Source organism: Pleurodeles waltl, chromosome 10 (assembly GCF_031143425.1).
Source record: "Pleurodeles waltl isolate 20211129_DDA chromosome 10, aPleWal1.hap1.20221129, whole genome shotgun sequence".
Lineage (NCBI taxonomy): Eukaryota > Metazoa > Chordata > Amphibia > Caudata > Salamandridae > Pleurodeles > Pleurodeles waltl.
Window position 1 is genome coordinate 622,421,337 of NC_090449.1, and position 26,352 is coordinate 622,447,688.

Consider the following 26,352-nt stretch of genomic DNA (forward strand, 5'->3'; position numbering starts at 1 on the left):
ATATGTCTTATCTCATTCTTCAGTTAGGTATGACCTACGTCTGAATTTCAAGTCCTTGAAAAAAAACTTTGTGATTTCCTGCTATGCCTATGTTAGGAATATTTACCTAATTTTGGGAGGGAAGCAAGCGAATTCTCCCCTTGGTTGCAGCCGACATCTAAATGTTGTGCAACCAAATTCTACTTATTAAGTCAAGCAGAGAAACTTTCAGTCAAGTCTTTTGTATTCGAGACTCTCTCAATAACAGCTGGTCCTTACAGAAAACTATCTCACTCTCTGAAAGGTGTTTTTAGAGATCACTTATTTATTTGCATCTATTTTACCGATTTTTATAACGCAAGGTCACTCAAGGTACAGATGCGCTTTACAGGTTACTATGTAACAAAGTCTTACATAGTACTGGTTGGAGATCACCTCAAAAGTTGCAGTGACCTTTCTGAGAGTATGGACAACAGTCGCTCTCTGAAACATTTGCAAAGGTTTACTCTTTACAACTCACAGGTCGTGCTACTTCTCTGGCCGTTTTTAAAAAGCCTCCCGCTGTATGAGTTCCACTGTAGACTTTGGACAGCTGTACCTGCGAGATCTTAACATATTAAATCATTCAAGAACCGATCAAACGGCGACACACTGTCCCTTTGTAGTCAGATTTACACAAAAAGCTGAACAGAAAATGTGAAAGCCACGCATATTTTTTACCAAAAATTAGCCTTAAGCCTTTCTAAAACCCGAATGATAATACAAGAATTTCTGTGTCCAGTTCTGCACTACACCACTGAAAATGGGGCAGTAGTCTAGTCCACTGGCATCTGAACCCCAGACCTGATTTTACCAGCCAAACACTCCGGGCGACAAAACTGCAGTGGAAAAGGACTTTATTGCAGCCTGAACGTGTACTCTGTTTCCCCCTTACTGTCAGTCAAGCATGAGGGAGCGTGCACTTATCCACCCTGCCCAGCAACAGTTTCACCTAAACGGCCCTCCTTTGCTCCAACGCCCCGAGCAAGAGTCCTTGCAGACATATATCACCTGTTTGGAGCAGATGTGAATGTCTGTGTTAACCCCCTCCCTCCCACCACCCTTCATTCCAAAACCAAAATACAGTGAAGAATTATGCCTTTAAATGAGGGTTGCCATAGTTGTTTCCCATTCCAGGGGTTTTAACTGGTAATGGCAGGAATTCAATGTGAAGATTTCAGCCGAAAATATTGCTCAGAATTCACAACCAGGCCATATGTATTCCACTTATTTATATTATTTGACTTTTCTGGCATGTTATTTTCCATCCTTCTATAAGGCACTGCAAGTCACTAAGGAAAGAACGTGACAAATAGATGTTTACACAATAGGTGAAGTATTTAAACAATAAGGGGAGAGTATGGGGCCAGCACAAGAGAGAGAATTGTTGGTACTGCCCTATTAAATTTATGTAGCTCTGATGAAATCAGCTACAAATCTTCTGAAGCCTTGGTTCACCCACTCAGCTGCCGCTCCTACAGGTGTGGGTCTGGTTCGCTACTAATCTCTATAGGACCTGGCTCGCAAACCTGCTCCACGCGTGTATTAATAAAACCACATCCTGTCACATGATTAAACAATCATAGTGCTTCCAGCCTCGTTTGGGGGTCCAGGAAACCTCCCATCATTATTTTCTAAATAACGGATCACATGTACAAACATGAACATCGCTGGGTCACCCACACTGGGAGGCCTATTTACAAGACTATAATGTGGCAGGGCAGATGTCGAAATGAGCAGCCATGGCTCTCTTGCACACAAGAAATATAATAATGTATGTGGCACCTCACGCACCTAGGGACAGACACACACACACCCAAAGTCATACAGTGAACCTAAGTATATATGACAGTGCGTGCATTTTTTTTATACACTCGCTTGAAACTACTTAAACACATAAGGGAACAGCAGAGACTGTTTTGTCTGACTTAGTTAGCTTTTACGAACAATATGAGGGCTGGTCAAACACACACATACATACGCCCACAGAAGCATGCATGAATGCGTGTACATACACCTCCTTCATACCTCCCTTACAGAGTAATCTCTAGAGAGCCGTACGCCTATATTTGTTAGAAGGTGAGGAGGTAGCTACATCATGTGAGCAGGTCTGAGGCAATCTCTCCTCGCTGAAGTCTCTTCGCTTCAGTTAAGTGATGCAATATGACTGACGTAGCCCAGAAGGTGTAACACCTATAGAAATGTATTTCAGCCACAGTTTGTTATTGGGTACCAATCTTCTTCCATTGTGGAGAACTAAGGACCCAGATAGAGCCCTGAAATCACCGTTAGGGTGGGCAGCCATTAGTTGTGACTCGACCCATGACACGACACCCGCTTAGTGCCTACTGAAGGAAATGTTGGGTCCAAATCTAGCAACGTCTCTTCATCCTTTGAGCCTTGCTGTGCTTTGCAAGGGTTGGTATACAGCTTGAAGAGCTAGGGGGGATTGTTCCTGTGTGACTGAATAAAGCCTAGTGACTCACCATCCATCCCTTCATTCCTCCTGGATCTTTTCATTCGACTCATTTGGAGGCCATTGACTTCCAGGATCCCTCACATCCATGCTCGGCTTGCCACAGCAGGGCCATGCAGCACTGAAAGTGCACATATGAAGGTCCAAATGCCTTTCTTAATAACATTTCCTTCACCCCATACCCATGGCTACACACACAGGTAAACTAACAAACACACCAATCCCCAATGATCATTTTGAACCCAGGTGCAATATCATGGCTTGGACCATCCCTTCTTCCTGAAGAAAATACAAAGTCTCCAAACCCGCCAGACACATGACGTGCCATGATGTACAGATCCCGGGCCCTACAATCCATTAGAAGTATTGCAGCAATCGTGAGGAGTGCTGGTACTGTCCTTTAATAGGATGGAAACCTTGCAGAAAGGTGCTGGCATTGTCTATTAGAATAGCAGCAGCCCTAATGAGAAACGAGGGTACTCAAACATTGTACATATGTCGCCCTGTTCGAGTGTGCTAGTATGTCCTGATGACAAGATTGATTACTGAAGTACTGCCTTCGTAGGGAGGAGGTATGACGACCTATTAACCTCAAACCAAATTCACCCCTGCATCCTAAATGTGGGACAGCGAGTCCCAATGTTTTTTCTGGACACAGCACTGGTTGTACTTTTCTTTGCACACATCTAGAGTTTCTCGGGAGGAGGCAGTTGCTACGAGACATCAGCTGCGTCTCCCTACTATTTTAAATATCCGAATTTCTCAGACCTGCTACACTACTAAATAAATAAAAGGAAGCCGCTTTAGGGTCGAACTGGTCTATAGTGCAATCAGACAGTGCCAAATGGGCTGGTCGGACAGGTTAGTGTGTGGGGCACTTTTATGTATATTTGTGGGGCTGTTTTAGGGTCAGCTGGGACAGTTTTTAGTGTTTATTTCACTCATATTAAAATAAACTGCCTGCAAAAAAAGCTCAAATCCATGCAATCCTCCAAATCTTGCAAAACCCTTGTACGTGGTGTCTTTGCGATTCTAAAAGTTCATAACTGCCCCCATTTGCAAACATGGGCCCCTTTTTTTAGCTAATTCACGAATGAGGGGCACTTTTATTGTGGTGCCTGGATTATTTTCTGTCCAGTCCAACTTTGAGCAGCTTTTATGCAGGGCCAAACTGAGGAACCAGAACCAGCCTTGACAAAAACTCGCCGGATCCCTTTATCTGCTCGCTACTTGTCTCTCTTCCATCCACCACCCATTCTCTCTCTCCTTCTCAAACATGACCTTTGGCCCTCCCAGTCGGCAGAAAAGGCTTTGGAGAACCTGAGAATTGCTCCCTCCATTGACTGCCAAACCTTGTGATGGTTTTTCACGTTGCTTACATTATCAGTCAGGAGTAGGGTTGTCACTTTTCCAAAAGAAAGGTACTGGCCATTTGTTGTAGTTTTACAATGGTGCAAAGGCCTGGACATAATTCTAAATAGGACTATGAATACAATGGAATGTATTCATTTGCAACATGACTCTTCCGTCTGTACTTACTTTATTTATTGGTCAGAAATCTTTGCATCTCCAGAAAACTTTTTGAAGTGTTTTCTATTTATATTTGCTCTTTGAATTATGCACAGATAAAGGCCAAAAAAGCAGCTTTAGGTGATTTTGCATATTTTTGTACCTGTCAGGACATTCAAATATTGGTAGTGCCGGAAAGAACACCGGCTAGGTGGCAACCCTAGTCAGGGGTCATAAGGGGACCTCTAGAATACATTTTAAAATGCATTGTTTTTATAAGTAGTGTTTCAAGTATGCGCTGAAACGGGAGAAAATGCCACGTTTTGGTGATTTTCTCTTTTGGCTGAGACATTAAAATATTCATGCCGGACGAAAATGGCCCTGTGGCAATCCTAGCTCCTGTCTGAGGCAAGCTTCAGTTGGGCGGTATGTATTGGGGGATTGGGGACAGGGTGTTATCTGCCAATTATGCACCACGTGCAGTGGCACCACGGCTGTGAGCATCATTCTGGACCCCAATTATGTATGTTTCTGTATGGGGGTTCTGAGAGTGTTTATGTATTTTAGTATCAGTATGATGCCAGCAATAACATACTGTAAGATGAGGCATACATTATACTATTCAGCTAGTAGCAGTGCATTCCTCATAGGATGAGCAGCCGCAAGGGAATCATAAATGTCTGACCATTAGCTAAGAGTAAATGTGGAATTACAATGCCTACTAAAGTTTATTTTCTGTTCTCTTCCAGATGCTGTGGTAAACTAAATACCCACTTTATCTAATTTAAGATATGATGCTGGGTTCAATTTATTCTCAACAGTTCAGTAGGGTTACAAATGTGAGCATTTCAAATTCTAGTATCTCAATGCAGTAGACTGCACATTCCCAGATTGTAGACAGGGACATTGGAGTTATGTAATTTTGATGCTGTGGTGTTCTGCACATAATTATGGATTTGCCATATTTGTCCTATAATCCATCATCTACTGCATAATATGCAGATTTAAAAACATGTTTGTGGTTCAAACTGATCAAAAGTGATGAAAAGTGCTACAACTGGTGTTGTCACACAGTTGCAAAGGTTGACTTGTCAACTTTCAGCTGCTTATTGCTATTGCTGGGTGTTCAACTTGTACTAATGAGGTGCAACCAAAGATCAAACAGTATTAACAAGTGTAAAAAAAATCAAAATAATGAAGCAATACTATCACAAAATGTGGCACATTACGTCATATAATTTGCTTTTTCTTTCTCCACAATTTATTCGACCCTGCTGTATAATTTAATAGTCCTGTGCTGTATAATTTCAGAGGCCCTGGTTATAGTGATCTTACTCTTTGTCTTATCACAACTACTCGCAATGGGACTGATCATAATTCAGTTCAATAAACAGCTACCATGGGTTATGCAGTGTGGCAATATACACACACAGTGCATTAATGCTAATTATCCAAACTTACCTCAGAGCTATATAATTAATTCAATGTATAATATGGATATTCCTAAGATTTTGCCACAAACAAAATATTATTTTCAAATAAACAGATAGTATCTGAGTGCATCGCAACATATACTTTACACAGCTGTATTAAAACCAAACGCAAAATTTTACCTATTCTATTTGGTCACATTTCTTAAACAGTGTTTGTTTACTTTTTACATTTCACAGCACAAGACTAGCTTTGACAAGGTGTTATGTTACAATGAGAGGTCACATAGCTGAAAATCCATGCTCAGAAGAAGCAGTGTGTGTGGTCCTTCAACCCCCAGAGCCTAAAGCTGCATTACATACACATTTAGAAAATACATGCTGTCTGTTTTCTTCTGTTCTGCATTCATATAACGGGGCGGACACAGCGGTAAAGTGATTCTCTCATGTGCATGGGGCCATGCTCTTTCAAATAAGGGAATGCGCTCTGAAGATAAGGTTGGTTCTGCAGGTGCACCAGCATTATCAGCATTATCGAAGTGGCCGGATAAGTGTCTGCAGCCCCTTCTGGAATACCACAGTGCTACATATAGCACATATAGCTACATATGCACTATAAAGCACATATCCAATATGTGAAAAGTATGAAAGTTTGTCTAGGCACTGTATTTTGCACTTTGTAATAGAAGGTTAACTGTCAAGTACAAACCGTATGCTAGACAAAATGCACATACATTTGCACCATGGTGCAAAGGAATGCTGAAGGATAGAGTAGCAGTGATATATCTGAGTAGGTATGGCTTTATAATGCTGTCTTCCCCTGATGTAGTACAGTGTAGCAACTTTGGATGCTGTGCTGTATGTTGCTATTTTTTTAGTAATTGTGCCCCTAAATGTCAGTGCGTGAGAATGTGAGTGAGAAAAAGAGTGACTGCAAAAACATGAGATTATCTGGGTGAGAATGAATGAGTGAGCACAACTGTGAGAATACATGAGAGCAATTTGCTGAGAGTGAATGAGAGTGTGTTGTTAATGAGTGAATATAAGTGAGCATGAGTGAGAATGTGGTGTTATGCTTGTGTGTCCTGGAATACTGGGTTCTTCGTATGACAAGCACCAGTGACAAAAGGGTAGCAGACACGGGCACACTTATGCTTAGCATAAGAGGACACCTATGACAAAATGCTGGAATTGGCCTACTCGATGTAATTTGTGGTATAATGGCAAGTTTGGAAATTTGCCGGGGTACTGCAGAAAAGTCTTGGCACAGGGGCTAGCCCTGGTCAAAATGGAGGCACATTGAAGATCATTTTTGGCATAAAGGAGGCTAACAATAGCATACAGGAGGGGGGCAATTACGACAAAGTGCTGGCCACGTTACACAAGAGATAATTTTTGACATTAAGATCACCCATGATTATGGGTGGCACTAATGGCAAAATTCTGGCAGTGGCATATTGTATGTAGTTTTTGGACTTAAGGATCACAAAAAAGGCATATTTGGGCACTATGACAATGTGCAGTATCCAGCACAATAGAGGTAATTTTGGTGTATGGGAGCACCGCTAGCACATTTTTGGAAAAAAGGGGTGAACTCTTGGGAGCATCAGGTTAAATTGGCCTGGCACATCATGAAAGACTTTAATTTGTAATGAGAGCAGAACCTATAGCTTTTTAGCAAAAGCAAATCTATTTGTGAAACCTGCTTTAAAATGCACTTAGACCCATTATTTTCAAAATATTCATCAATAGAGACCCGGCAAAACCCTCTCTTGAAGATATCAGACTTGATCGCTTCATTCTCTACAATTCAGAGCAAGCATTATGGCCTACCACATTCAAAACTCACCAGCCACAACTCCAAGAAAAGCAGGCAAACAGTGTCTTTATGAACAGTGTTTACTTTTTGCAGCTTCTCCTGGGACTGGGATATTACACGGTAGATTTTATCAAATTAATAAATGAAGCAGTGCTATGTGCACTCTTCTGAGTTAATAAAAAATAAACTAAAAAACTAAAAAATTTCAAACAATTTGTTTCAATGTTTCATTATTGTGTATAAATTAAAAATGAAGGGTATGATTAAAACCTTCACCTCTATGCTTCACATGAGTGATATAGAACCTTGCAGGTGATCTTAAATCAAAATGTATTAACAGTAAAGAATATTTTATGCCAATAATATAGCTTCATTCTGTATATGGTCAACTTTACATTAAAACATGTAGACATAACTACTATTGTTTTATTTAAATCCCTTTTTTTCTCTCCCTATTATTTAGCAATAATTTTTCTCATTGCAGTATACGGTAGAAAAACTATTAAATAATGACCATTTGTGGTATAAAACATTTAGGTTCCCATTACTGTTATTTGTTTTGTGCTATGCTATCCTCTTCATATGAGCACATCATTTTTCATGTGATACTAAGAGAAGCGATGAGTTATCTCCTTGCATATCACATCAGCAACCTAATACAAGTGAATACTAAAACAGACATTTCTCTATGTTGTGTTATTATATTAGTCATGCTTTTATTAAGGTTTTTATAACTTCAGCAATGTCAATAATTGTGATGTCATCAGAGTTAAGGCCATGTGACACCACTTTGTAGGAAGATTGAGAGTCAAAGGTCATATGATGTCACTTCCTGTGATGTAATTAATGTCAAGGATGTGTGATGTCTTTTCCGCCACCCCTGGTATTGTGGTGAATCAACGTCCAAGTGTAAGTCTAGGACCCATAGGCTACCACCAGAATTGACCTAAATTTAGCCTGCATTGGCCCACCTGAATGCAACTTTGGCTCATCTAGATAGAAATTCCTGGAACCAGGCCTGTGTCCATCCGTCTCCGTACCTCCCTCCCTCCCTCTCAAAGTACTCTGTGTCTGCTGCCCTCCAGGAGCTCAGCCTCCAATGGCTCCAGCCCAACGAGGACATGCTTGATGGAATAAAAAGGTCAGTCTGGACTTTTTCTATGGTCAGTCCGGCCCTGTTTCTATGGCTTGCCAAGGTACAATACTGGCTACTCTAGAAAGATATGCCGCACCTTTCAGTTGTCTGAAAGAAGCTTATAGAACAGAACGGATGCTGTGAGAGCAGGCCCTTACTTTTTCAATTTTAAACATTGTGGAAGAAAATATCCCAATGGCAATCAAGCATTTACTGTTTAATCTCTACTGTTGATAATTTCATGGATACTGACTCAAACGGCTTTGCCTTCAGATAGCTTTCAATATGCTCCTGCAATTATTATTCGACAGAGCATGGAATGGAGCGCTGTAGCACCTTAATGTGTGATATGCATGCAGTTTCAACATTTCTTACCCAGCTGCACTGGCAGATGTTGTCATAACACGAATACAGCTTTTAAGATAATGCACATGCACCCGAATCCATCCCTTGCAAGCAGAATCCTTAACACTAACTTTATGTTGTTGGGTACAAAATAAGTCAAAGAGTACCTGAGTACCTTTGGTTTGTTGTTTCACGGGCATCAAACGAGAGGAAACTTTCAGCCAGACAGTAGTAAAGTGTGTTACAACGATCAAAAAGAGAATTCATACTGCGAAAGAATGTGATCCATTATGCAGCATAATTTAGTCAACCGTGCCTCATAATTCAGTCCTCCATTGCAACATAATTCCAACAGTCTTGGTCATAGGTTGTAAAGGCAGTGAAGATAAACTTGGGAAACGGCAACATACCTCAGGGTCTGGCAGTCTCAAAGAGTGCTCAGTGAATGTATATAGCAGGCTGCATTCCCGATGATAAACCTGAATAGCAAGTGTGATGTGGTGTTCAATATGCATGCTTATCTGTGATCATATGAAGAGGGGTGTGGCACCACTTAAACAAGGAGTAAGCTGAAGCCAATGCCTAACACCTGTTTTTCTCCATAAAAATAGACAATGTTTAAAACATTTATATTTGATGTGGTGTGATTTTGTTAGTGCAATTTTTCGATTAATGACTGCCTTTGTTTTAACCCCAAAGATCTCGTGTTTATACTTTATTGGTGCACTGACTCACATAGTGTGCTGAAGTGTGGGCAGTAAAGCGCGTCCTGCTCTATTGGGCCTGTTTCGCCGTCAGGTAGTTAGAATAGGACAACTTGGCCATAAAATGACCTCCCTAACACTAGCCCACCACTGCCTTTCCCTGTGCCCTGAAAGCCGACCCAGCATTTTAACTTAATAAAGCTCCTGACACAATCCCAATTAAATCCATCAAGTAACATATGAATTCGTTTCAAAATAATATCTGACAATTCCGAGGCCTGCACATACCTGCAATATTTCCTGATTGCAAGATGCTCCTCCAGTAGCTAAAATTCTTGTCCTTGGCACTAGGATGAAAAAGAAATCTATTTTTAAATACTTTCTGAAACATCGATTTAACAGCAATGTCTAAGCACAAACGTTCTGCTATTTTCACGCTGAGAACTAAATGCTTCCAGTGATGCTACTGCATACTTCCTATTTCTGTAAAATGAAGTAGCCTAGGTAAAAAACTGAAAGTCAATAAAAATTAAGAAAAAAGCTTACTAGTGCAACAACATTCATGTATCTACATATTTTCCTTGCCTCTCACTCACCTGTAACGAAACACATCATTTGCAGTCAAATAAACCAAATGATCTTATCCACATGCTTCCAAAGTTCAACATCTATTAAGAAACATACCTCAAAATGCACTGCACAACGGTGCATGAAAATTGGGTAATGAGACTGATCGGAAAAGTGGCCTGACTCAGAAAAGCAAGGGAATAGCTAGCAATTAGTTACCTACTCAACAGTCAAACCATTCATATTAAAATTCAGCGTTCAGTTTTTATAGAAGAAGCGCAAAAACGCAGGAAATGTAAGGGCCAGATTTAATCATTTTTCATCCAATTCAGTGAAGTAAAGACATTTCCTGCATTGCACAAAGGTGAAACTTATGCAGAGGACACATAGTAAGACTGGTTTGCCACTACCATCCCCTGGGTGGGGACTCCAACCGTGTAATCTTGCACAACGCACGTCCTCGCACACTGGTATGGAGGTGAGTGTGCTGATTTGTACTGAGGGCGTACCCTTCCAGTAAAAAGTTCCTATGTTAAGATAAACTCAGAAGGATCTAAGGCAGTGGTTCCCAATCTTTTGACTTCTGTGGACCCACGCTTTATCATTACCGAAACCCGGGGAACCCCACTGAATCATTATTGGAATCGGGGATGCAAGTGTAGATGTGAAATGCTTTCCCTGATATAGAACGAGAATAATAAATCTAAAATTCGGATCTAGTCAAAATGTTCATACATTTAAGAAGAACAGCAAAAAAACATCAAGTGAAGATGGATGTGTACCGAATCCTATATGATGACATCATGGACAATACATGGCAGAGATCTTCCCTGCTGGATAGGCAACATGGACACTTTCCTCCAGCCATTTAAAGGCAGGCACTGTGGGCATTATGGCAGGTGCGAGCAGCAAACATAACTGCAAACCAGAAGGACCAACCATGAAGGTGGGAGGGACACAAAAAGGACATGATCAGAAAGTCCCCAGTTATAGGAGGCAACCAGTGGGCACTGGAGAAATTGGAAAAAAACATCAAGAAGGGGGATGAAGGAATTTAATTAAGGTCAGAGTTGCAAGCAGGGTCTAGTTGAATGACACTTATGTAAAAATAAAAAACAGACCAATAAGGCGGAGAATTCAGGGCAGAAAGCTTACCATGAAATCAGTGTTAGAGTCAACAACCTGCCCCGAAACAACATACATTTTCAGTTATAAGCCAGACATATTAGCTTAGCCAAAGCTACACTTTTGTATTTTAGCAGCAAATAGGCAGCAGGAGCTGGGCAGCTGCCCAATCCACTAAATGGGGGTGGGAGTGTAGGGGGGAGGAGGGGGTCACTAGATGGCAGATATAGGCATTTAAAAAAAAGAACATGGGATGAGAACCAGCCTCTCTTGGCATTGTCTCAAACATAGAACACAAACAGTCTTTCTGCCCCTTTGTGAGGCTGATTGGGGGATTTAGCCCTATTCTAACCCCTGGTTGGGGGTGGGGGGAGGGTGGGGAGAACATGAAGCACTCTAAACACCAGATACTTAACTACAGAAATTGTTACATTACAGACACGACCACAGATGCAAAGAACTTGTTAGGAGGTTCACATATTGGGCATGACATGTAGGTGGCACCCAGTAAGAATGATCCCCGAAGTTGCCCCTAATGATGCAGGTGGGTACTGTAACACACTGCATCCACCTGCAGGGAAATGCCTTTCCCTCTCTTCATAGAGAGGTCCATCCAGCTCAATGTAAAGAGGGAGCTATGGTTTTAGGTTGAAGCCCTGTTGTTCAATAATGCACTGTCCTCAGCACAGGCATAAACTGTCACAGCACTTTTGTTTATAATCTGGTGCACTGTCCAAGTCTGTGCTGGTCAGTCCTAGTTTACAGTGCACCTCAGTACAAAGGGACAGTGTGACTGATGTGTAATTTTATCAAAGGTTTCTTTTAAATAACAATAAAGTATTTGGTGCCAGCCAATCCTGGCATCAGATACCACTAATATCTGGAACCCAGTTTCTCTACTCCTTTCCAAGGTCCCAGAGACTGAATTACGTAGCTACATCATGGAAGGTGAGAAAAACCGTGTGTTCCTTTGGCCACAGTTTCAACTTATGGGCCAGAAGAGAGGAGGTAAATCTCCCATTATAGTTCTCCTGGATGGAAAAGAGACTATTGGGTATCCATGGTTAGGAACTGATGCAATTACCGGCCAAAGCCCCCTAACATTTATTTTCTGGATGCCAATCCCTTGTGTCTAGAGGGCTTTTTGCCGCTTTGGAAAATTGGAAGGTGAACCCCTCAATCTGCCCCTATAGGGCAAAAAGGCTTGTGCCCAGGGCTGGAGGCTGCAGCCGGGCGCCAGGATAGGCAAGCACCACACTCAATGCTGTTACTTACTTTTTTCTCTTGTGGTCTTGTGGGCTTTTTGTCCCATATTGGGATGAACAGATAGGGATAAGCAGCCCAATCAGCCCACCAAGGGGCAGAAAGTAAACAAGGCCACCATGAGGGAAAAAATTGAAAAAGTTATGTGGTTGAGGTGATTCCATTCAGGCACATGCAGCCGACTAGGCCAAAGACCGTTTTTTTGCCTCCCTTTGAGGGCAGATTGGGGCATCAACCACTAATTTGCCCTCAACTAGGGACCAAAAATCTCAACAGACTCCAGGCTAAAAAATGAGAAAAGAAATAGGGACAGTATTTCTGCCCCAAAGGGGAGGTAAAAAGGTGGGGTTTATTCCCCCTGCCACTTCATATCACAAAACTACACCTAGTAAAATGCCAGTTTCCTCTCACTTGCCATAGCCAATGGATGCAGTATTTGGGCTTCAGTCACCCAGCACCCAGGGAACCCCACCAACACTGGGCATTTCTGAAACCTACAGAGGACTGGGAAGCCAGGGTGGTGTGGATCATGTGGATCCCGGCACATTTTCTGACCCAGAATGCCCTGCAAACATCAAAATATGGGTCAAAAACAAAACACCCAGCTTTTCTGCAACTTAGAGGCCAAGAGGACTCTAAGGTGGGGCAGCTTGCAGGGGGTCCCAGCATGTTTTCATATCCTGCATGCCCTACAAATGCCACATATGTGCCTTAAAAGATTGCTTTCCTGAGCTACCACTAGATTACTCAGACTGACGATCTTCCTCTGGTGCTGGAGTGTCCCATATAGCCAGTGCGGGACCTTTGAAGACCCCCGCTGAAAAAACTTCAGACAAGCCTGCAAAACCATGCATGGCTGAAGAACAGGGATTTCAGTGGTGGCGCCAAGATGCTGCAGTCTTTCAAAATGGCAGATAGTGGTGAAAGGAAAGCCTGGCCTGCCCCCACCGCATAACAGCTGCGGTGTGCCATGCTGCTGCGGCCCATCATATATCCTGACCCCCATTGGATTGGCCTGAGGAGACACTGGCCTGGCCCCAGGAGGTGTTCTGAATGGGTCCTCTATGGAGGGTGAGGGGCGCAGAAGGCAACAGTAGCAGGAACGGGCCTCCAAGATGACCTACTGGGCCCCCCAGGTAAAAGACCGCAGTGCTTGTGGTCATGGAGGTGGAGGCACCCGGAGTCCCTCCCTGGAAGTCAGTGGAGCTGGGGGCGGGGGCAACAACTGTCCCAGAGCCAGTGGGAAGAAGGGAGGCAGATACTACAGGCTAGACACTCTTTCGAATAAGAGGGCGATCCTGGCCCACAACACAGCTACAACCAATGCAGTGATGCTGAGGGAAAAGCTTCAGGCAAGCTTTTCAGTTATGGGGGCAATCCCAGGATTGCAGTGGAGATGAACCTTGCCTTTCTCCCCTACTCACTCCCTACATCTCTAAATGGTTGTCTCAGTGAAGTTCAGCCTTTGGGCGAAAGTTGGCCTGATCATCCTCCAAGCAGACTGTAGACTGTGATACCTTGCTTGTGACACCGGGGTCTGACTGCTTACGCTGCCCAGGTTGGCTCCCCTGGAGCAAGAGGGTTGGACCCCCCTTCCTCATCTGGACACCGCCATATATGCACAAAAGACAACAAGCCTGGGGACTAATCTGGCTGGGCATCAAACCCTGGGCATCCCTCTGCAACCAGATTGCTCAAAGGACTCAGAGAAATGGGCCGCAATCAGGCCTCGAAGGCCCAAAATAAGATGAACAAGTACACAGCACAGATGGGGGAGCAACAGGAGCCCACAGTGGTGGTCAGGAAACTGAAGCCCCACCTTCTGGTGACAACACAGCAGTGATACTACAAGCCATTCAAGACACAAAGGCAGCACTAGAGGCCAAAATATCGGAGGTAGGCATAGATGTGCTCCTGCTACGTCAAGATCTATGTCAAACTGTAGATCGCATGACTGAGGCAGAAGGGAGGATATCAGAGATGGAGGACACCATGCTAGACCTGGCCTCGGAGGTAGCCTGCCTCTCCCAGTCTACCAAATCTCTGCAAGAAAGCACAAAGGATGAAGAAAACAGGGCCTGCCGCAACAACCTTCACTTTAACGATTTCCCAGAAGGGGCCGAGGGCTCGCCACTGGAAATATTTTTGGAGCAATGGTTACGTTGGTGGATGGACACTAATGACCTCTACCCTGCTTCATCTTGAGCAGGCCCATTGATCCCTGACCCGGAAGCCTCCTCTGGGGACCCCCCCCCCCCATTTGATGATCACATGTTTTTTTAAATTATATGGACCGTGACCTCATCCTGAAGGGCGCCAGAGTGAAAGGATGATTGATGTTCCAAACAGGCTGCATACCGATCTTCCCTGCCTACACCTGCCTTGTTCAAACAAGACGCAAATCCTATGATCATGTGAAGCAAAAGCTACGGAGGCATGAAAATGCCATATATTCTTCTCTATCTGGCCCAGCTGGATGTAATCCACAACTACAAATCTGTGTTATTTGATGCCCCAGAGGAGGCATGGACCTGGCAACCTCCTCAAAAACCAAACACAATGAGCTGGCAGGGGCAAAGGACAAGTGGTGCCAGAAATGATCGCATCAAAGATGAGGAGGTCACATAGACAGAGGTGCATCTACAGGCTCTGTCAGGGAGCAGAAGGACCATCTAATGGCTGAGGGATCCGAGGAGGGTGAGGTGACCTGGCACAGATCGGCTGGCAGCCAAGGACAGGCCATCAACACTGAACCTTAATGATAACTGACATGTCATTATCGGAACCAGACACTAATTTATTGCACGTCAGCACCACAATATCCTTGCTCAAAGTTTAGTAGGCTTGGGCCATCAGGGGGAAGCTTATGTTGGGACTGAGTGACAGATGCTTCTTTGGGGTGGAAAGTACAGCATTAGGGGTCATGTCTTTTTTTTGGTCCTTTTTCGTTGTTTTTTCATACTGTTGCTCGATAGATTCAAATGCATCGACAGGTCCTTATGTGTTCATACGATATGATCTAGAGTCATTCCCTTCATTTCCTTACTATGGCCTCTCCAGGCAGGCCTGGAGGCCACCACACCACAAGATATACTTATGTAAACCACACTCACTCCTATGGGGGCTCTGTCCATTGTGGCAGGGAATGTCAACTGGCTTCTAGGTAGGATTAATAGGGGAGGGCATACTCCAATTCGCACATTGGCACAGCCCAACTGTCTTGTTCCTCCATGAAACCCATCTGCAGGGCCCAAGTGTCAATTCCTTCCCCACAGAGGGTAAGACAAAATGTTCTATGTCACTTACACTCAGGGATCACAGGGGTGGCTATTCTGCTACACAGAACCGTACAATTGGTGGCAACCAAGGTCACTAGAGATGCCCAAGGCAGATACTTGATTCTAGAGGGCTCAATGGAAAATACCCACTTCAATTTAATTAGTGTATATGCCCTGCTGCACACACATTAATCCTCACTGCAGAACCTTAGAAAGTTGTTCAGCACCTTGCCACCCAGGGTGACAGTAGTGGAGGGTGATTTTAACAACATCATGACAATCAGGACTGGTGCAGGTCGTCGGGTGGCCCATCGCGAAGGGGGGGGGTGTTAGCGGACTGGGCAACAAGGTAGGCCTCAGCGACTCATGGCGCATCAGGAACCCTGACCAATACAAATACACCCATGTCTCAGCAGCACATGGGTCACTGTCCAGCATGGACTATCTGTTTCTCCCTACCGCAGACCTTATGTACACAGCTAGGATGTGGATCCTCCCTTGGGAAATTTCAGACCACGCACTAGTGATGCTTCACATTAAGACACTAGGCACTGGGAAACGCCTGCTGTGTCAACTTAATGTCTGGCTCTTCACTGATGAACACTTCTCAGAATATTTGACTTTGGAACTGAAAGTATTCCTAGACCTTAACAAAGGCATCATGGACTCGACCGGGTGGGGAGGTGCAAGAACACAATGGGAGGAATAGTGTGTTCCCATACCAAGGGAAAGGACCGTGAGTGCAGGGCCCACATTCTGCATCTAGAACCCTCTGTTCTGGCATGGAGAAAGAACACCCAAACACCTGAACGGACCGGATGGCAATTGATATGTCATCCCTCTGGCAGTTGTTCCTACAGGAAGTGCAGAAATGCTGAAGAGCATCTGATCAGAGGTCATATGAATGAAGGGACAAGTCCGGTAAACTCCTGAACTGGTTAGCTACTAAGGAGGCTGAGTCAAGGGTGGTCCCCTGCATATTGGATGGACAGGGAGTATGGTAGAAAACTCCAAAGAGATCTCTGTGGTCTTCACGCAATATTACTAGGAGCTATACACAGAACAGGTACACCCAGACTGCAAATCAATTGCCCCTTTAGTCGCGAACATCACAATACCCTGTCTGACTGCAATGGAGAGGTCAGCACTGAAACATGCATTTACACTTAAGAATGTGGGTGGGGTTCTTTCGGACATCAATTCTGTCAAAATGCCCAGCCCAGATGGGTTCCCAGTGGAATACTACAGGCCTCTCTGGCTGGAAATCCTCCCCATCCTAAATTTATTTACAGAACTAACTGAGGCACCCCTTCCCACTCTGGTCATCCTGCCGAAACCCAGAAGGCTGCCGCACCATTGTGCCCCACACAGGCCCATCTCCCTCATTAATACAGAGGTCAAACTCTATGCCAAACCCCTGGATAGCCATCTTATATGGGTCATAAATTAACTGGTCCACCCAGATCAACGTAGGTTTATCCCTCTTCGGAGTACAAGGCACTGCATCCAAAGGATGCACCTGGCATTGGCCCGGATCAGATCACTTGCAGGGGGAGCAGCGATGCTGTTGATAGACTTTGAAAAGGAGTTTGAGTCAGCGCACTGGGCCTTCCTCAAAGAGGCTCTCACCAGTATGGGGTTTGGGGCCAAAGTCTGGGATTACATAGGGTCCTCTATGATTCTCCACAGCCTCATGAGTGCCTCAACGGCGTTCTATCTCCAAAATTCCTGGGTCGGCAGGGGATAAGGCAGGGTTGCACTTGTCCCCTTTACTGTCTGTGCTGGTGATTGAGCGTCTAGTAGGCTGAGTCTGCTGTGACGTCCAAGTGTGGGTCTCCAACTGGGATGGAAGATCGGATAACTTTATATGCAGACAACATCTTATTGTTTCTCTCACATCTGGCCAAGACAGGATCTTGCCTACTTTGTATCCTTCAGACCGCTGGAGAGGCATTTGGCCTGAAAGTAAAAAGATCGCTGGCACCCCATGATTCCCATGCGTAGACTGAGTTTTTAGTACCTCAGGGTTCATGTCTCTTGGGACCCATCTTTCAGCTGGAGCCTCAACCTATGCCCGTTAAAGCAGAGGGCCCTATAAGACCTGGTCTGATAGGACAAACTGCCCTAAATCGTATGGGTAGAATAGCCCTGTTTAAAATGATGATACTTCCGCATTTTCTGTACGCCTTACAAAATTACCCACTCCACATTCACAAACCTGGTTTATGTCTCTAGCAGCTATGGGCAGATGCTGTATATGGGCATGCAAACCCCCATAAGTAGCCTTTGGCAAATGCATTTGCACATTATATGAAAGGGGGCTGGGGATTGCTGACGTACGCCTGTATTACCGGGCTGCCTGGCTTCTGACCATCAACAACTAGATGCATGGGTGTTGGAAGGACCCGGTGTACCAAGGAGAACTGGCCCTACTAGACTTTGACAACATTACAGTTATTCTTTATGGGGCTCCCATACCATTTGTCATCCCAGAGCCGACCCAGGTGGTGTTCCGAGTATGGAGTGGGATCACAAAATTACTCTGGAGACTCCTGTGGGAGGGCAGGTGGCTCGCAGGTGGGGACACTGGAGGGCATCAGGGGCTGGGACCATATCGGCACTGGGGATGTCTGAAGCTGCATGTCTATTAAATCCTTTCAGGTCCTCCGTGAGGAATTTCATATGCCCAACTTCCAGTTCTACCACTACCTCCAACTTATATACACACTTCAAGTATATATGAGCGACCTGAATGACGTCCCAGAGTACAGCCCACTGGAGTTATGCTTGGTCATGGGTCATCTGGGATGGGGAGGGATTTCACATTCCTTCATACCAAACTCCTAACAGGAAACAACCCACCTCCAATTGAAAGCTCTCACACATGAACCCTAGACTAAAGTAAACTGTCAAATAAACTGATATAACAAAACATGTTGCTAATTTCTTTTGTTTACTCAAAGTTTCCTGATACATTTTTCAACATAGTTTTTATACTAACAAATATCAGGCAGCCCAATCCCTTAGGAGGACGTTTTAAAAGTCTGGACAGTGCTCATTGACATTGTGTTATCTTGTAAAGTCCGATATCTACAGTGGGAGCGTGTTTTCCTAGTAGCCAGAGATATTAAGGCATATACATATGGGATTCAGGTACCTGAGAATGTGTATATACACTACCACTGGTGTGATGGACACTCACGACATTAAACAAGGGAACTTGTGCACAGTAGTGCTGGATGGATGTTCAAATTTATGTCTATTGGTGATGTTATTTGACGGCATCATATCAGTGAGCTTTTGCATACTAGTGATGGTGGTGAATAATGGGAGTATACTTAAGTTTATGTTTTTTGGTGACAGTACTTGTTCTTTTTGTGTTTGGCTGTGTTTGTGTTAACCACTCAGACACGTAATTGTTGGGATGAACATTCAGGTTATAAGGTGATGGATATTCAGATGATCTGAGTGTGTCTGTGTTTATGTGCTGGTAAGTTGCCTCACTGTTTTCCCTCACACCTGAACTCGCACACCTGTGTGTCCAGGTAGCTACAAAGACTCGCAGATGTTTTCTTGTGATTTCAATTATGTATTTTTTGTTTCTTAGATCTTTGGTGTGGGTTGCTCCCTTGTCCCTGCAACTAGTGTTTTCATTCTATACCTGATGCATCTGTTTATGCCTTGAAGAAGTTGGGTGGTCTAATGATCACCAGACACTGAAACGCGTGTCAGCACTTGTTTCTCTGTCCTACGGTCACCGCACAGAGTTGTTGGCTGGACCTAAATTGATTCTATCCTATGGTTACATCATTTATTGTCCAAATAATCAATTATTGTAAAACTAGGACATTGAATTGTTTATCAATGTATTACATATCTGCTTTGAGAATTTCTGTTTCATAATACTATTATGTTTTAGTCCGATATAAAAAAATTGGACTGATTGTATCTATGTTTTAAACGGGTATGTAGTGGAGTGTGAGATGTTGAGTGTGAATGGTATGTACTGAGGTTGTAAGTGGTGTAAGATTTTTTTCTTAACTGTTTCTGAGGGGTTGGGCAGCCTGATATTTGTTAGTATACAAACCATGTTGAAAAATGTATCAGGAAACTTTGAATAATTAAACTAAATTAGAGTCATGTTTTGCTATATCAATATACTTGACCGTTTATTATCATCTAGTATTCTTGTGTGAGAGCGTTCAATTGGACGTGGGTTGTTTTCTGCTCTGGTATGTTTTGTTGTCTTTTTCCCCGCCCCGCTCCAATATCAGCTTGATTTGGGGGAACTTCTACGTATTTCTCTTCATATCAAACTCCCCAGACCTGATGAGTCCCGTATAAGTGAAATGGGAGATATGGGTGGGAAAACTGGATGAGGCAGTCTGGAGGGAGGCTTGTTTGGAGCCCCGTCTGCTGGCCTTTTTAGCGAGACCGACTTATACAATTCAAATACCTACAGCAGCCATGGCATATCTTACACCCCCTTGGTTGTGAAGGACCCAATTGCAGGCTTCCCCGTCCCGTGCCACATGCCATGACCCTTAAAGGATTTCTACTACATGGTATGGTCCTGTTATTTACAAGTACTGGGAGACAATCATAACCCCCATCCCACCTAGTTGGCACACATATTGACATACAACCCAGGATAGGTCTGCTGGGTGGCCCTCAGGGGGGTAAGGCCCTGGTGGGACTAGGCACACTTGTGGCAAAGAGAGACATAGCCAGGTAATGGACTTCTCTGGCTGCTCAATCTCTAACGACCTGGCCGAATGCTATGGCATGGACTGGTGCGCCAAGATGGAAGACACAGTGTACACAGCAGGGAGATGACCTCACAAATAACAGAAAGTGTGGAATAAATGACTGACATACCATGGCCTTGATGGATGACGCTGGAACACAGGCCTCGTCTTATGTATAGCCAGACAGGGCATAACTGCGTGGTGACATGGGATACATGGAAAGGACCCTATACTTATTGCTTCTTCTGAATGAGCAACAGATTGTAATGTTTGTATTGAAATTTGAAATAATAAAACGTTTCTATTACAAAAAAAACAGTTTCTTTTTGCTTTCCATAGGGTATCCGTGTCCCACCAGACATTTCCTACTACTGTGAGTTTCCTTTCCAGAGTCTGGCAAAAGAAGATCCTTCATTTCTTGGTATTGCAAACGTTTTTGCAAAGCAGCCACTCTCCTTAAATCAGTTCCCACCGGTCTGAAAAAATGAGTTTCACCAGGTTAATACCACCATCCTTTGAAGCAGTAGCGTAGGATGCAGTGGAGGGAAGGCAAAATGCTGGTATAATGAGCACATTGCTGGTATTTATCTTCACAGGAGGGAAAACCATAACGCTTAGTTCACGGTCCTCTGCATTCTATTCACGGAATCAACCTGTATTTGTATAAACCTGTATTCATGAGCTAATCTGTATACATTTTATGAATTGTATAATATTTTTTTACAAATGTAATTATATTGTTATTTCAAGTGACTGATTATACATATTTCAAATGATTATGTTTATCCGAAATAAACTTCTTTTAATCGTCATGGTTCAGTTCAGTTCTGGACTTCAAATGTTAACATGGCAGCATTCGCACACTCCGACAACTCCCTCATTTTACTACTCATGGCCGAAACTTGCCTCGCCATAGTACACTTCTCAGTGTCCAGCTTCGACACCGAAGTTTTGGAACTAATCGCCATTTATACATTGATTATTTAAGACTAGAAAGACAAACCTGTACAAAGCATTGTGTTGATAATGATGACACTTGGTCGTAAACTGTAGATTGGTGGAACTAAGAAACCTATGATGAAATCTGAACTTTCTTCACGTTTGATCATGCACTAATCTATCTGTTCCCCAGTTTACTTAACTGACAACATTAGGAGTAGAAGTGATTCAGTTCATAGACCAGGCGAATAAAGGCATGATTACAAACATCACAAAATGAATTGTTTCGAGTTTACAGAAACTTCACATGAAGTTGCACTGATTCAGATTAGATTTAAATGTGGCTACTAAGTTTGACTGACAGTTTAAAATATAACCATTTAATTAAACCTTTCTACCTCTTCCTTACAGGGAAAAGTAGCACATTCTTCACATGTGTGGCATAATATGGGGTTGGGGCATAAAATGTGGGGCCTGTTCACAAACTGCATTTCATAGTATGTGATGTATACTAAAGTATTATTACTAATGCACTACAAAATTATTTTCACAAACCTACAGACAGAGACCTCCATCTCTCCTTCTTCTAGCTTTTCTGTGCAGAGAGCTCCTCTACTTAGGGGGAGAAGACCTCTGAGTAAAAAGTTACTAATGTAAATCCTGTTGTAGGAGGCTCCTCCAGGGGGAGAAGACATGTAAGTCCACACTTAGGTGTAAATCTACACTTGGAAATGGTAACTGGCAAAAAATATAGATGGAGGCCTACGTTCAAAAGTAGATTCACACATGAATACATATACATATGTAATTTTAACTTTGTAATGAGGTCCAATATGTTTTGCCTATGTTGTCTAAATACTTTGAGGTGCTCCTAAGCTGAGTGACATTCACTCCTCTGGAATTCATTTTGCCCCCTTCAATATGTATTTTCGTTTAGCTGTTTAGTACCATAAATTTTCCGTGAGCTGTTTAGCACCATGAATTTTTCTTTATAATCGCCCAACAAATGACTAAAAATAAAATGTTACTTTTATTTTGTAAAGGGCAGCAGATAAAAGTCTGTTCAGTGAAAATGACCCAAGGTAGATATCACAAGATGTCAAGGTTCAGGCAGCGCCCAAAACCATGTCCGTGCATATGTTTTACTTCCAAAAAACAGACAATACGATGACGAATTTAGCTTATGCACACAATTAGCAAAGAAGTTCCTCTTGATTTTCAGTGGTGAATGCAAAACATGTTCCAATCTGGTGTACATCAGAAATTTAACACGGGCAAATTTAAAGACATACTGTTGCTTTTTCCATTATTTCTATGCCCTTAATAGTTTAACACGTTTACAATATATAACCATATTTCAAAAAGCTATTTTAAAAATTCAGTTTTAAAACTTTTGTCTTAGTTTTTAGGGTAGATTCTTTTTTATCTTTTAGATTTCAAATGATATAATTGCAAAATGAACCTGCAAATGATTCTGCAACTCTCGTGTTTTTCTGCAACAAACGCAATGTTCTATTGCACTACGAGCAAAACTGCAGATGGTGTAAAGTGGTCACGGAAATATTTGACTTGTACAAAAACTAGTATTCTGCCAGAATGCACACTCGAAAGTCCTAAGCATATATAGCTACGTGTGAAAATGAATTGATCTGCACTTGTGAATATGCATAGTGCCAGTGCAGTGTTTGTTCTTGTGGTACATTATAAATCTTTGATCCCTTTCTTCTGAGAACAGGTTAAAGAATGGAATGGCGGCTACTCCCGCCAGCAGCTGCAAACCTTTAACTACAAAATGATAATAAACTGAGTTTATTATCATTTTGTAGTTAAAGGGGCGGGGCATTGAGGATGACAGCCATGGAGGGGAGTGCACAGAGAACTCCCCTCAGTGCGCATGTATGTTTGGCCAGCCGTCTCGAGCCAGCCAAAAGCTCATGCACACTGTGCTCTCTTCAGCCCGGCACTGTATGGCCGGCCTGGAGAGAGCAGGCACAGGCTAAGAGCGAAGGTAAGTCTTTTTTTTTTTTTTTTTTTTATGTTTAGTAATATTCCCCCTCCTGCACGCCGCCCCACTCCCTGTAACCCTGGCGAACAGCGACTGCAAGAATGTGCTGCATTGAAACGATACGCGCTCAGCTGTGATTCAAAAGTTCCTTACTTAGTGCACAAATGCCTTCTATGGCCCTGATTACAAGTTTGGTGAAGCGGAATCCTCGGAAGGAACACTACTTTAGCAGATCACTACTAGCCTGGGGTTCCCACAACCAGTTCTCCTAGATGTGGGAAGGTTAGACCTGATTTTACCAGCCGGTATTCCAGGTCAGTAAAAAAGTATGATGATTTCGATGTAAAACAACACCCAAGACTCATTCCCCCAGTCACTGCCAAGCTTCTTCTCTAACAAGGTGGGAGCCTGTAACGCTCCCCCTGAAAACTATCCTGGTCTATCTCTCCCTCTCCCCTCCCTCTATCTCCACCCCGAACACAGTAGCACTTGCACACAATTATCACCTGTTCAGAGTATCTGGTAAATATGAGTATTACATCTTTTGGAGTAGGGAATATCATGCAGGTATTCCCCATTCGGAGGGGTTTAACCTGTAATTGTTGTAATTCAATGAGATGATACTGGGTGGTATCTGTAACTCCAGGAGACGGGATTCTCCGCATTGAATTCTGCCCAATTCATATTCAGAACCAATGGCCTATGTTGCCCCAATTTACTTCTAGAAAGGTTAAGAGCCTTACACACACTCATGCTATTAAATTATACCATCAAGTGCTTTGGATGGCCTTTAAAGTTAAAACTATGACATGTCTCACAGGTGCAGTCACTCATTATTGACTAGGTTCAGCAAATGTTTCTTTCTCACTCAGCAGGAAATTAATGCCAATCCTTGCATGAATTCACTATTTTATGATGCTTTTTCACCTTCCTGTGAGATGACTAGCGCAGGCACATAAAAGACGGTATGTCAAAAATATATTCAGACTAGGCCTCAGAAGAATTCCTATTTATCAGAAAACTGAAATACCTGCAATCTGAATGGCAATGTTTCGAACAATAGGACTAAGACCATCGCGATGGGCGTGGGTAACCTTGGGCTGTGTTTTAGAGCCCACAGTGACACAGGCAGCCTGAATACAGATGGGTTTTGTGCTCTCGTATGGCCACCAAATCTACCCCCTTTATTGGTTTCCAATGGAGCAGATTTTGAAATTTTTCCACAAATTCCACTGCATAGGTGGGACTAGGAAATGGCTGGATTTTGTAAGTTTTGCTTTTTGCCCACAATTTTACCCAGTTTCTCAACCATCCACCCAGCTACAGGTGCAAAATCTCAGATATTCTACCTTTGACTCTGTAATTCCTAAAAATAAAAATTCATTTTGTAGATTATGAAATCATGCTGATTTTGTTGCCACACTTTTTCTTTCCGGTTTTCTGTGTTTTGCATCTTGGATTGTCAAAAACTCCCAAGGTGTAGCACACAATTGGATGTCACAACCATCTGCTTGAAACATTTAACTGCCATAGGCCAGCTTGCTGGATCTCTTTTGCGGGGCTAGCTCTTAGCAAGGACTTAGCTGAGGACTACACGATGTACCCTGCCCACCAAAAGGATCACTTTACAACATAGTGACAGGAGATGCTGCCCTCTTAGCACCCCCACATGAATCCCTCTGTCCCATGGACAGATCATCAAGGCCCATTCACGTTTTAGAGGTAGTAGGAGAAGACACTCCAAAGTGGACTGTCCACCAGTGGCTCATTGTGCCTAATGCACTCCCACCCAACTCCTGGTTATCCATGCAGTCTCCCCAGATCCTGAGGTAAAGGATGCTTCCGGGTAAGAATACCATAGGGGTGGGGGCACATGATGTGGTGGGTGTGTAATCCCTGGTGTTTAATGAAGTTAAGTAGATGGCGGTGTGACAGACTCTTCATCTAGTGTGGAAAATAAAAATTAACTCCTGAGATTCTTTGGACTTATTAGAATATCACAGTTCAAGTCCAGTCACTTTCATGGACTTCCTGTGTCCTGTATCAAACGAATCAGTGTGTATTCTTATGAAGTGTCTGGAAAATGGTCCAAACCCTGCATTAAGAAGACTGAAAGCTTCTGTCAGAGTCGACCTTCCCAAAATCTGTGCTTCTCCCCTGCACATATTTTACTAACCCTTCCACTTCCTTCCCAACTTAAGGGCTAACCTCATACCAATCCAGAGACCTACTTGCCTGCAGGAGGAAGACTGAGAGCTTGTGTCAGGCTAGGTGTGCCCAATCCAGTGGGTCTCCATTGACCACTGTATTCTCCTGCACTTTTCAGCTCTTGGTAATTCCAAGTTCCCCCATCTTCCTTTGGACTCTGTTCTGAATTCCATTAACAGCCTTGTCTCCTTACCTTATTATTGCTGGTCATTAGGAGATTATGGAGGTCATTACAACCCTGGCGGTCAAAGACCACCAGGGCTGTTTTGGCGATTGCACCGCCAACAGGCTGGCGGTGCAATCTTGGGTATTTTGACCGCAGCGGAAGTGCCACGGTTGCACCGCCGGGGCCAGCGGTTTCCCGCCACATTTGCCCCAGCGGTGATAATCCGCCTGGGCATCGCTGCTTGCAGCTCTGCCCAGGGGATTACGAGTCCCCGACCGCCAGCCTTTTCCTGGCTTTTTGAACTGCCAGGAAAAGGCTGGCAGTACGGGGAGTTGCGGGGCCCCTGGGGGCCCCTGCACTGCCCATGCCACTGGCATGGGCAGTGCAGGGGCCCCCTGACATGGCCCCATGCAGCTTTTCACTGTCTGCTATGCAGACAGTGAAATGCGCGACGGGTGCAACTGCACCCGTCGCACGGCCGCAACACCGCCGGCTCCATTTGGAGCCAGCTCCTGTGTTGCGGCTGAGATCCCCGCTGGGCCGGCGGGCGGAAACCAGGTTTCCGCCGGCCGGACCAGCAGGGATCTCATAATGACCGTGGCAGGAGTGTGGCTGCA

General features: G+C 43.7%; 1 protein-coding gene across 4 annotated transcripts in view; it reads right to left on the bottom strand.

The window, feature by feature from the left end:
* XYLB (xylulokinase) overlaps positions 1–26,352 on the bottom strand; it is an 830,291-nt gene that overhangs the window by 255,876 nt on the left and 548,063 nt on the right. For all 4 annotated transcript variants that reach the window (XR_011199144.1, XM_069211091.1, XM_069211089.1 and 1 more), the window contains one exon: positions 9,725–9,783. Coding sequence is in view for 3 of the 4 variants with exons in the window: in XM_069211091.1 (XP_069067192.1) it covers positions 9,725–9,783 (59 nt within the window). In the remaining variant the exon portion in view is untranslated. The remainder of the gene's footprint in view (positions 1–9,724; positions 9,784–26,352) is intronic.